Source organism: Arthrobotrys flagrans, assembly GCF_004000055.1.
Source record: "Arthrobotrys flagrans strain CBS H-5679 chromosome Unknown unitig_3, whole genome shotgun sequence".
NCBI classification, from domain to species: Eukaryota; Fungi; Ascomycota; class Orbiliomycetes; order Orbiliales; family Orbiliaceae; genus Arthrobotrys; species Arthrobotrys flagrans.
Window position 1 is genome coordinate 488,738 of NW_027137547.1, and position 12,875 is coordinate 501,612.

Here is a 12,875-nt window from a genome sequence, read left to right on the forward strand (position 1 = left end):
CGGTGGATATAGTCTGGCCAGGCAGATGATGGATTTCAGTCACGGAACTCAAGCTTTTACTTTGCGACTTTGGGGCTTCTCTTTGAACTTGCGACGTTTCTTCACACCAACTATCGTTCTCAACAGAATCATCGTCCTATGGGAACTTTTCCTATCATTCATTTTGTTCCCCTTGTCAAAATTTTCCCGTTTTAGCCTTTTCATTTCAATCTTCTGGTGGTTGGTGGCTCCATAGAAACGAGACCTTCGACCCATTTTCTTTACTAGCCCTGTATCGTCCTTTCGCCTTCACTTTTCACGATAGCTCTCGTTACATCGGACAATAATACATCAAAACCATTCTTACTCCTGTTACTAGTCGATTCTTTTATAGGCGTCTGCGATAACGAAGTCCAAAGGCCCCCTCTAGTCACTGGTGCCCGCATCGATAATATTCCGACGAACCCGGCCGAAGATTTCGGTCTGACACACACTTTTCCTCTATTCAAGCCGGGTAACAGCAGCATGCTACGCCGACTCCGGATACAAACTTAAGTTGCTAGTGGCTACGGGTCTTAAAAATATATAATTTTGTTTAGACAATACAATCACTCGAACGCCTAAGTGGGTAACGAACAATACACTCTCCTAGAAAGGGTTAATTCTAAACATTCTGTCCGTATAAATCTTCCAACAACCACAGAATCCAAGTTTCAATACTAATTAATTTTGGATGTCCGAGACTATTTCGGGCCCACGAAGCCTAAATGATATTTTAACTAGGCCTTAAACCCCAATCGGCTTCGATGATACTAGAACTCGACCATCTGCGTTGAAATTGTTGGGTTTTTAATTCTCGGATCTAATCGGACTTTAGCGGTCGGTCCTTGCACCAATCAGACGGCACGTTTCTTCGGCAGCAGCTTAGATTGGCTGGAATGACGACAGAGTGCCTTCAGCCGGTGTCGATATAACGGCTATCGGTTGCGTGAGCGCAGTGGGATGCAGTGTACCTGTGTCTCTTTGCCTCGGGATATTTGCCGATGCTGCATGAACTCAGGCAGAGGTATTAGTCTTGAAATGCAGGTCTTGACCGACAATGTACCGTAGGCTATGCCAGTACATCTGAAATTCAATGCTGTAACAAAGAGTTCAAAATCAAAAGGAGGAAGTTGTTGATGTTATAACTTTAGTAATAGCGTTAATAGGCACGATCCCGAGATTGCCGCTGAAGCTTGAAGCGTAAGATGTCCAACCCTGCCGTTTCTTCCCGACGTACCCTATCGGCTTCGATATTTCGCTCAAGCCTCGAATCGGCATGTCCCAGAGCGAAAAATGTTTTTGCCAGGCCGAATGGGAAAATTTGATCCGAAGTCTTTGCCTCATTCCATCTAGCAGCCCAGACCCTAGTGGCCCCAAGCAAGGCCCGTTTCTAATTTTGAGAGGTCGCTATCTTTGTGTTGACCTGCGGGAAAAACAAAGCGAAATTTTTTTCTTAGCAGCCCACCACCAAGAATTTACTTTATCGACAGTTGCTATTCTTTCATCTCCTTTCCTCCGTAGACCCATATAATCACCACCTCATCATCATCCTCAGTATCGAACCGGGTTATCGAACGGACTTGACGTCGTCGATAATATAGAACCTGCCATCACCAATCTCCACTCTTTTCACCGTCAACAGACATATCCAGCAAAATGTCGGCAGCAGTATCAGAGGTTAAGGCGGTTGCCGCCCCTCAGCAGAAGACAGGTATCGATCTGTACTCGAGGTTCGCGTTAGCTGGTGCTATTGGCTGCGCCGTCACCCACGGTGCCCTTACTCCAGTCGATGTGTAAGTCTACAAATTGTTATCTGGGCGTCATTTGATATCAATACTGTTATCGGATACAACGGCTATAACGACTATAACGTTCTGCATTCCATTTCTTCGAGGAAACATTGGCTAATTGAGATATGTAGCGTTAAAACCCGTATCCAGCTCGAGCCCACTGTCTACAACAAGGGTATGATCGGTGGATTCAAGCAGGTCATTCAGGCCGAGGGTGCCGGCGCCCTGTTGACCGGTCTCGGACCCACCGTCATCGGTTACTTCCTCCAGGGTGCTTTCAAGTTCGGAGGATACGAATTCTTCAAGAAGCAGTCAATTGACTTCCTTGTATGTCAATACGTCTTATCGGAATCGGATGGCTGGTAGTTGTGCTAGCAGTGGGTAATTTTATGGTTTTGCTAACGATCTGGGATAAACTTATAGGGTGTCGAAACTGCCACTAACAACAGAGCTGCTGTCTATATGGGATCTTCTGCTCTTGCTGAGTTCTTTGCCGATATTGCTCTCTGCCCTCTTGAGGCTACCCGTATCCGTCTCGTCTCGCAACCCACCTTCGCCAGCGGTCTTGTCTCCGGTTTCGCCAAGATTTTGTCGCAAGAGGGTATTGGTGCTTTCTACAGCGGTTTCGGTCCCATCCTGTTCAAGCAGTAAGTTGCCATTCGGTTGGATATGAAAATTAACTACGAAGCTAAGTCAAAATCGCGGACTTCTACAGGGTTCCATACACCGTTGCCAAGTTCGTCGTCTATGAGAAGATCTCCGAAGGTATCTACAACAACGTCATCGACAAGTCGACTGCTAGCGGCGCCACTCAAACTGTCGTCAACTTGAGCTCTGGTCTTGGTGCCGGTTTCGCCGCTGCCATCATCTCCCAGCCAGCTGATACTATGCTGTCTAAGATCAACAAGACTAAGTAAGTTTTCTAAGTTTCATCTATTTTATTATAAAAGAGATTCTAACACGGCAAACTTAAACAGGGGTCTCCCTGGTGAGAGCACCACCTCCCGTCTCATCAAGATCGCTGGTGAGCTCGGTATCCGCGGTTCCTTCACCGGTCTTCCAGCCCGTCTCTTCATGGTTGGTACCTTGACTGCCTTCCAATTCGCCATCTACGGTGACATCAAGAAGGCTTTGGGCGCCACTGGCGCCATTGAGCTTGGTATTGCTAAGCATTAAATTTTGACCAATACTCAAAGGGGGTTCCGGAAGACGAAGGAGAGATAGGTGTGAAGGGGGAAAGTAATGTGATGTAATGCCATTTGGGATTAGATTATTATTTGGTTATAGAAACCATCAGGCGAAGGGACCGAATCTAGAGGGCCAGGCTTGGATTTCTTGGCTATGTTAGGCCACCAGCAGACTAAGGAACGTTCAAACGACACCAAACAAAAAATAATAATGACAACTCTCTGCTTCCAACCTAATGGAAACGACCGAAAATTCTAAGTCCCGAAGGAGGTTATGTGCAAAAGCATAATGTTCCTTTCTCTCTTCTTTTTTGTTTTATCTCGCCCCTTCCTTTTCTCTAATGTTTCTCTGATGTCTTATTATTAGAATAATACCGTTCTCTTCCTTTTGTTTTTTCTTGTTGGTGTTCGTTTCAGCTGACAGGTACTTCTTGTTTTTTACCTTGAACCCTCTCCAACTTTACTACCCCTTGTGTATATGACAGACTTAGACTTTGAATACATTTCGCACTATCTCACTCATTTCGTTTCATCTCTGAGGGTCGGGAACTGGCGTGCCTGAATGATAGAACTAACTTGGTCCCAGTGGCACATAGTACCCAATAGACTTGGCGATAGCTTGGCTGCCCCCTCTCCCAACTCAAACTTAAGTACTGAATTCATGAAAAAGGCTCATTGTTCGACGGTCACAACTGGCTAGTTTAATAACAATAGATAGATTTTTTGTATTCCGAATGCGATATTATATGATATTGTACAGCTCCTCTAGCCTTGGGAGAGCTCCGATACCCCTGGAGTAGCTCACCGGGCCAGGTTATATCTCCGCAGCTGCTCGAAAGCTTTGGCAAGAACTTTTTATATAAGGTCCGACGCGGCAATACTGATTATAAGATCAACCCGTTTGGGATTACCAATATATCAGTATATATCCTCGATATCAAGCGGGCGGTATGCTAAAGAGTACAAGTGCACATGATAACTACTCTCAATTCCTTCCTCAGGCATACCACATTGCGATGTAAAGGCGTGTAAGTTGTATGTTACGTAGTGGTCTCTATAAGCCCCAAATTTTCTAAACTGCCCATCTGAGATATTTGCAGTCATGGAACAAAGAGACCATTACAAGGTTAAGAATAGCAGGTTTTATGACTTGAGCAATCATCAATAACCCTAGTTTACGAAGTTTCGACTTGTATCATACACTACGTTGGTGATGTTGTGTGGTAGACTTTATGGGCGTCAAACAAAACCGTAGATATTCCTGCGGTTATGTATGCGGGTGCTGCAGGAAACATTCTTTTTCAAGTACAATTTGCCTTCTACATTTCAGAATCAGAGCACAAAAAGTAATAAAATGGGTTATAAAGTAATCGTGTTACCATTCACCTTTGTTGTATTTTATAAAATTTAGCGATGGACGAGATCGGAAACCTTTGTATGCCGAAAACGTATCAAATACCTAATTAGTCAAACCCTAAGTTTCGGTATGTTCCTCTCGCAGGATCTTAAGAGCAAAGGAGTTCGGGTTGTGCACCAGTGGATCCAACATTTGAAATGGCGGCGCAATTCAAATTCGAGGATAATAACGCCAACTACGTTAGCTGTTGTATTTATGCAGAAGCCATTGATTTCGCAAACGAGTTTATAGACGGCGCTTAGTTACTGCTTAAGTACTAAGTACTTGTAATTAACATCCAGTACACGCGTATGTATGCATACATATTAATATATGAACATTCCATTCTGCCGTGTCGACTCAGCCTTAGAAGTATAGTATAGTAGTGGGATTCAATGGAAAGCAACCTCTAGCTAAATTACAAGTGGTTGGTATACTGTAGAATGCTCATACTTGACTCATCAAATTCAGCAAGCAACTGTCACTGACAAAACTTGACTTTCTCTGACACTATTCGTCAATATTGTTTCCCCAAACCTTTTCGAACAACATGATACACTATACTTGTTTTAGGTATTATGCATGGTGATACATTGAGTTCTATTCTTTGCGCTCATAAATAGCCACAACCCTTTTACTCCATATCTACTAGTGTCTGTTTATGCTTGCTGAACATATGTCGGCCCTTCCCAACGTTTAATTTGCAACATCAATCCTTCTTCACCATTTGACTACCCCAAAAGGATACCTGTCATTTAAATCCGAGATGGTCTCGAGAACAATACGTTTTATTTTGTTCTGCCTTTTGCTTTGTATATATTTATGCATATATCATGCTTACTCTGTTAGTTCTCAAGCTCTAGCCCCTATGGGAAAATTTAATCTACCCTTTCCCCAAAATTTAACAAATTCGTCCGAAGCATCACCAGCAGATGCCGAACACTTTCATGAGCTTGACGAGCCGGTTCCATATCTAGCTCCTCGCAATTTATATAAGCGAGTATCCGGCAAACGGAAACGTCCTTTAGATCCAGGCCACAAGATCCTAGAACAGGAAGTGAACCGGCGGCGAAGAAGGTTTCAGAGATGGTATCGAGAAAGCATAGCACGCGGCATAGCCGAAATCTTTAGACAACATTTGGTCCTCTTACCTGAAAAGCACAGTATACATGCCCACCTACTAAGTTGGGTAAAGTATACCAAGCCTGGAAAGGTAGATTACTTTCCAAACTGGTACCTTCAAGAGATAGAGAAGCTTGATAATGGCCAAGATATTGATACTTTTCGCCAAAAGTATGATCCTACATATTTAGTCTACTGGGCTCAAGAAACGAATGCAGTCATTCCGAAAATTGCTCTCAAGACATTTCTATCGGCAAAAAGAGACCACTTCCTCGTCGTGTGGGGAGGGTATTATGGCAACATAGCACAGGAACCGATCTCAGACTACAGAGTACAATTGCACATACCCGATATGTTGTACATTTCCTTGGGAGCCTCTGCTCAGAATCCAACCCACATAAAATACATCAGCATCACAGATATTTTCAATATGCAAGCAATTGAGATAGCTCGTGAGGTCATTGCAAGACTTCTTCCGGGCCAAGAGGGGGCGACTTCTGTTGGCCTGAACTTTGAAGAAATTAATTCTCTCCAAAGTGACGATCCGAAGAAATCTGCATGGTTGGCGCTTTGCGGACTCTCAGAAGTCATAGTCGTGTCGAGGATGTTGAAAAGCTATCCCGAGGAATTCCACGCGAATACAAGATTTTCTGATATCCATATCTGGCTCTATGAAGTACAAAATACCCCAAACTCCATCCAACCTGCGCTAGCAATATTGTTTGGGGTGCAAGCCCATATTGAAGAAAATACATTCAGTACTGCATTCAAGGACTCAGTAAGGAGGGGATCACAAAACATCAAAGATGCCATCAAAGTAGAGACGAATCTCGAGCAAATTATGCAAGACCCCGATATAAAGCCGATTGAGCCTCTTCCAAAAGGGATTGAGATGGATCTTTCCTGGAGTGGAGGACAAGAATATCCTTTCGCAGCATGGCTTAAGGCATTACAGAATCCATGGCGAAGTGAACAGGTATTTCTTCAAAGCGGACGATCGTACAAGAAGGTTCACCTAAAAGAACGTCTTCGTTACGACCGTGCTCGTATCATCTTTTGGTCAACAGTTTCAGCTCAAGACAAACATTTAGCCTATTGGTGGACGCCTGAAACTATTGAAAGGACGGATCTAGTCGATTGGATATATCGTTGCTGGGTTGCTGGCTCTCACTCTCACCCTGAGCCCAATTTATATCCGGATCAATTCTACGAAACGCCTTCGATGCCAAGTACAAACCTCAAATACATTACAATCTGGGATATTCATAACCCTGAAACAGTCAAGATATTACGAGAGATTTTCGAAAAGGTGAACCCGAACCCCGAAAATCTGCTGACGCAGGCACTATACCTGGATCGTAAAAGTACAGAAGGGGACCCAGCGCAGTTATGGACCGCTCTTTTAGGAACGAAGGAAATTGGGGATATACATCAAATGTGTGTCAAATATCCTAAGGGAATGATGGGGGCTCAAATATTCGATGTAGACATCGTGTTCCATGCAATTGGTAGGGAAGGGCCTCTGAGGGTCTCGGTTATCGTAGGGTTGCAGACAGAGGAAAGTTTCATTGTTCAGGCTGGAGATCCTAATAACCTAGCCGCTATCTCCGAAGCTGCGATCTGGAGATTAAGCATTCTAGATCCAAAACGACTCCAGATTCAGGTCAGCCATTCTGGCATCGGCTATCATCCTTTTCAAGCAGTCTTAGAAGCCCGAACATCTTACAAGCCGTCTAAGAACCCTTCTTATATGCAAATCCATGTAGAAGAGCTCCCGGAACCCAATGCTCCATACGCTTACGATTTCGATATTTCGTCCCAAGAAAACCATATTTCTTTAAAGAATGTTAATGACAATCCTGTTAATGGTAATCTAGGATGGCCACAATTGCCGAAAAATCAATATTCAGAGCAACATCTCGGCGAAGTTATGTTCTCCGTATGGTTTGCCCAAGAAGGATGGTCAAAAATTAAGGACGTCACATTTGGGAAGGCAAGCGATAGCATCCGAAATTTCGTCGCAATACTTCTTGGTCGAAATACGAAGGACCTCACCCTAAGCATCCCGAACGATGGTGGAAATGATTTTAAAGATATATTGAACTTCTTTTTCGAAAACACATTAGAGGGGAAATCAATCCGTTACTTAATCAAGCATCGTGCGGAGTTTCTGGCATATCCTGAAATCCAACTTCTTGAATTTGCCAGCTTTGAAAATGGGGCGCCCGAGGCGGGGTTGCTGGTGTTTTTGAGATTTGGGGAGCAGCTGCAATCAGATAAAAACGAGCCAATCGATCAAGTGATGGAAAGATTAATCTTTCAAGGAATAGCAAATGGCCGCGAAAATGAACTTGTAACACAGCACGCCACAAGCACTAGCCTGTTCGGCTATGCTTTAACAGCTTACGGAAACTACGAATATGACCCTACCCCGGACAAAGTTTTACTTTCCCTATACAATTTCCGTAAAAATGGAGAAATAGACTCTCCAATTCGCAACCTCCCCCAGAAGATCCTTAATAAACTGAAACATAGTGGTGGAGCTAAGGTAACCGCAGCTAGCGCTGGCAAATATCTAAGCACTTCTGTCGAGAATAAGGCCAACTCTCTATTTTACGAAATAGCAGTCTCACAAGCCCTTGGCAATGTTGTTATCATTCATCTTCCGGAGGAGACGCAAATGCCCGAGCAACTCTCGGAACAGTTGACGGATGCCATTTATGCGACTTGGGTCAAATTCTCAAAAGAGGATTTTGTTTACACTAAAACGGAAGAAGAAAGATATCTCACCAGGATCGGGATTCGAACTGTAACTTTGCTGGAACTTAGCCCAGAAACCAAACGAATCATTGCTGAAATACGAAACTATTTTTCTAACGAAATCAGGTCCAATGGGTTTATTGAATTTGAGAACGCAATGCGAATGGAAGAGATATTGAAATACGACGGTCAACCTAAGGGTGAAATTCTTACCTCCATTAATGCGAGCAGGTCTAGAATGTGGTTGGCGCTTCTTGGAACGCCGGAGGTAGCTGCAATTGACAGAATTTATCACAAGTACCTTTATCACCTTGACAAAACTCGGCATATTCCTAGGGCAGTGCATGATATTTCGATTTCGTGGTTGCCGACTGGAAACCAGGGACAAGATGAAGAGATGCTGGTATTGCTGGTAAACCTGGAGTCCGCAACGGTAGATGGGAATGCTCAGGACAACCCTGATCAGAACAATATCCTTAGCTCTTATCTACGAGATATTTATCTCATGGGTGATGTCACGAACTTCTGTGAGAGATTCTGCGGGCTAGGAAACCCGCTGTCGGACTCAAAGACATTAGATACGACCACTTTCCAATCAGAAGAAATAGGCGCGGGTGAGTACTATGAGTTCGGAATGAAAAGGTCTAAATCGGGGGGGATAAAGTTCCCCTGGAAAAATGGGCTGGAAGAGATTATTTCGAAGCCTGTTAAAAAGCTTGAAAGTTGCAATGATTATTCCTCCATCATTGTTTCTAATGTGGGCGAGGGCACCCACCACTGGCTGAAAGTATCGCAACACTGTCATCACTTGGTCTTAGATAGTGCTCCTCGTTCAACTGCAGATATAAGCGATCTTAAGTCCTATGCCTCTAGACGCCAAGAGTTGGCTAAAATATATTTTGAAAGCTGGGGATACCGACTTCCAGAGCCCAACTTAGGATCGGCTGAGCTGCCGTTCGATTCACTCGAGTATGTCAGTATCGAACAACTGTCTGACGAGACGATCAGGATACTAGATTTCATGGGAGAACTTTGGGCACCCGAGAAAATCGACCTCAGACGGAGCACTCCACCGATCATAGACTCCCGATATTTAAGACAGTTCCGCTCCTCACTTTTTTATGGCAAAACCCAAGGCATACACGCTTGGAATCTCTTGTTGGGCTCTTTGGAGATTGGTGCAGTTGCTGAAATGATCCGATTATATCCAAGCACAATGAGGGGGCATCGTATCGAAAGCATTGTCATCTGGCCAACTTCAGCAGGAGCTATTCGGGCACTTGTGAGAATTAGTAGACCAGATGCACAAACGCCCTGGGTCCGACACCGACCAGCCCCATGATATTATGATCATGCTAGATAGAAATTTATTAATATTATGACATAATCTCGATATAAGAATGAACTACTTCGTACCTTGGATCGGAGTACTATTGTGGGGTAGTAACTATGCATATGATATCACAGCCTCCTGTATCAGACCAGTATACACGATAAGGCCATGTAGCAGGCCACAACACAGAACCTAGGAAGTGTGGTGATATATGTTCGTTGTCGTTCAAATCCAAACATCCTGGTTGGCCAAGCTAGGAAGTCGATTAGCCGAGGCATAACGAGTTGAATACACATGCGCATGCCCGGACTTGGTTTGCGGTCAACCCGCAGAGACATAAACTTCAATAGAAAGGCTCCATCTTATGCTGCGTCGGCCTAGCTAGCGTCATTTCCCGTGGTACAATTATTAAAAGGCTACCTCGCGCTCCATGTCAGCGCGTCGAACCAGTTTATCACCCGAGTTAATTACCGATCATACCCCTCCGCATTAGACGTACTGCGTAACTCGGTATACTATAATACTTCTTAGCTGGTGGGTTTCCACTGGTATATAAGAAGTACATAACCCCCCAAATGAATTTTTCCCCTGCCCCCGGCGAATTCCTTTCCATCGGCCATTCTTTTGCTGCCCCTAACGATCTTGACAACGAAACCAACATGCCGGACAGTACTTCTCAAACTGTTAAACCGCCACCGCCACCACTTCCACACCATAGTTTGATCGAAAGTACACTCGAACTTACTGCATTAACTGACCTCGGCCCAACGGTCTTCACCAACACTCGTCCATTATGGCGTCCACCAAATGCTCGTGGAATTTTCGGCGGTGCAGTGATCGCGCAGTCGCTTGCCGCTGCAATTCGGACTGTCCCCGAAAATCTTTCAATCCATAGTATGCACTGTTACTTTGTACTGGCGGGCGATTGGACCATTCCTGTCATCTATACCGTTGAAATTGTTCGAGATGGACGCAGTTTCGCAACTCGAACAGTACAAGCGAGACAGAAGGGGAAATGTATCTTTACTACAACTTGTAGTTTTCAACGACCTAGCGAAGGGAATACCTTGCAAGCTCAAGAGCCTTTTCCAGAAGGAGTGAAGAGGCCCGAGGAATGCGAGAGTGGCGAAGACACCGCACGTAGACTAGTTCAAGAGGGTCGATTGACTGAGGAGGGATTCAAGCAATGGAAGAAGACGAGAGACATCGATCCTTTTGAGAGAAGGATCGCTGGTATTCACAATCGTAAGTTCCCTTTTGCATGAGGTCTCAAGATTTCACTCTAATTATGAGTTCTGAAGACAACGATCCAAACCCGACTACCAAGCGTGTCCGTTCATGGGTTCGTGCTAAAGGCACCATCTCCGCCCCGGCTGGCGCTGGGGCCCACGTTGAAGCTCTAGCTTACGTCTCCGACTCATGGTTCCTTGGCACAATTATTCGTACTCACAAGTCCGTCAACGTCGGCATGATGGTATCCCTCGACCATACGATTTACTTTCATGCTCCATTCAGAGCAGATGAATGGATGTTCATGGAAAGCGACGCGCCCTGGGCAGGTGACCAGAGAGGGTTGGTCCATCAAAGAATTTTAGATAGCCAAGGCAGATTACTTGTGACTTGTTTCCAGGAGGGACTTATAAGAGTCCGGGATGTAAAGGGTGAGGACGAAGTCGCCGAAAGTAGCGAGAATCTTACGAAAAAGGATAGCAAGCTGTAAGCCAGCTGCTAGACGATGGAGTACATATATACCCACATATAGCTATACATATTCTACGGAAAGGCGATAATTTTGACATGACATTCGCTGGAGGCGTTGAGGTTCGACATATATCCTATTTGCTCAGGATCGGGTCCGGGTTGTATCATAAACACTTAGATAGGGCAAAATAATATATAGCACGATATTGTTTCCTTTTTTAAAATATACATTTGTTCTAGAGATCTATCTCATCTTGAGCTGATATAACTTGTACATGTTGTGGTTATCCCCATGGACCTAGTGCCAATTACTCTATAGCTAGCATAAACGCCGTAGCCACAGCTTAGAAATTTATCATTAGGAAATTTCGAAAATCACATATTAAATTAAGCCTTTTCCCTGGTCGGGTACCTCACGTACTCACGTAGCTAACCAGTATATTTTCTCTTTGTGTTCGTGAACTCGGCAGCGCCGTCTTGCATGAATTCCATAGCCAGCTACGATTTATAATTCAGAACTTTTATACTGCCAACTGGGATTATGCCGGCGGCGAAGCCGTCGCGGATGAATATATCTCCCCCAATGTTGGAAATTCTATCTTATTTAATATTTTCGTTGGGTTGCTGTTATACGTTCTAAGGCACTCTCAACAACTGCCTCAATTAGATCTTGATATGACAAACCAGCATTTTGAGCAATGATCACAAGAGCAGACATTCCTGGGATGAGGCCAGCCAACGAATTAACCTTCCACATGTATTAAATCAATTAGCAAACACAGAACTCTCTCGTAAAGAACGATATTCGAGGCTAAAGAAAGGCATGATGTATACCTCAATAATACATGGCACAGCGTCAGGGCGAATTTATCGGAGCGCACATCAATCCTTCCCAAATCGCGACACTTAAGGAGTCTCCATGACCGTAGAGCGACTTCACATGCCTTGACTACTTCCGGATCGTTTGGATCCGGTACCGATCGGAGACTATGAGAACCGTGGCCGACTTAAGATTAAAAGTGTAGAAATCAACCATATCTTCCGGTTGGAGCTTGATCCCACGGTTATTCGTTGTGACTTCCTCTAAAGTTGAGGTATCGACAGTATGTTGGTTCTGCCAACATGTTTTCAGAACACCCAAAATCCGTGCTTTTGGCCCCGTTCCAACGATACCCACAGTAAACTCTCGCCCGCTAAGAAAGGTCTCGATTATGATATCTTGATCCGGATCTCTCAGAAAGAATCTCGACTCTCTCCTAACTCCTCAATTCCATGAATCTTGCTACTTGTAAGAACCCTTTGGAAGTGCTCTCGGCAACCGGTTTTGCAAAAAGAGGGAATGAATGCAATAATATCTCTGCAGGTCTGGATTGCTTGATCGCGCGCAGGGCTCGTTCGCTTGCAGTACCTACCTTGTCATTCTGTATAATGGCAAACGGGGCCGTTGGTATACCGAACAGCTCTAAGGTCAACTAGGCTGACGAACGCGAAATTTACTTCGAAGTAGAGTTAGCGAATATGCAAATCTATCGATCAACTAGGTACTACTGCCTCAGCTAGCTATG

The 12,875-nt window shown here is 44.4% G+C and overlaps 3 protein-coding genes across 3 annotated transcripts; all 3 read left to right on the plus strand.

Moving 5' to 3' along the window:
• Nucleotides 1-1,677: 1,677 nt before the first annotated feature.
• Nucleotides 1,678-2,987, plus strand: DFL_001522 (uncharacterized protein; the record flags this gene model as incomplete). The annotated part of the gene is made up of 5 exons (XM_067630153.1): nt 1,678-1,814; nt 1,943-2,138; nt 2,235-2,458; nt 2,527-2,724; nt 2,789-2,987. The coding sequence occupies 5 exons, from the start codon at nt 1,678-1,680 to the stop codon at nt 2,985-2,987; spliced, it is 954 nt and encodes a 317-aa protein (XP_067492824.1).
• A 2,959-nt stretch (nt 2,988-5,946) lies between these two features.
• On the plus strand, nt 5,947-9,618 carry DFL_001523 (uncharacterized protein; the record flags this gene model as incomplete). Its single annotated transcript, XM_067630154.1, has 1 exon — nt 5,947-9,618. One exon carries the CDS (start codon nt 5,947-5,949, stop codon nt 9,616-9,618), a length of 3,672 nt encoding a protein of 1,223 aa, XP_067492825.1.
• A 650-nt stretch (nt 9,619-10,268) lies between these two features.
• Nucleotides 10,269-11,329, plus strand: DFL_001524 (uncharacterized protein; the record flags this gene model as incomplete). The annotated part of the gene is made up of 2 exons (XM_067630155.1): nt 10,269-10,854; nt 10,911-11,329. The coding sequence occupies 2 exons, from the start codon at nt 10,269-10,271 to the stop codon at nt 11,327-11,329; spliced, it is 1,005 nt and encodes a 334-aa protein (XP_067492826.1).
• Between the last annotated feature and the right edge of the window lie 1,546 nt (nt 11,330-12,875).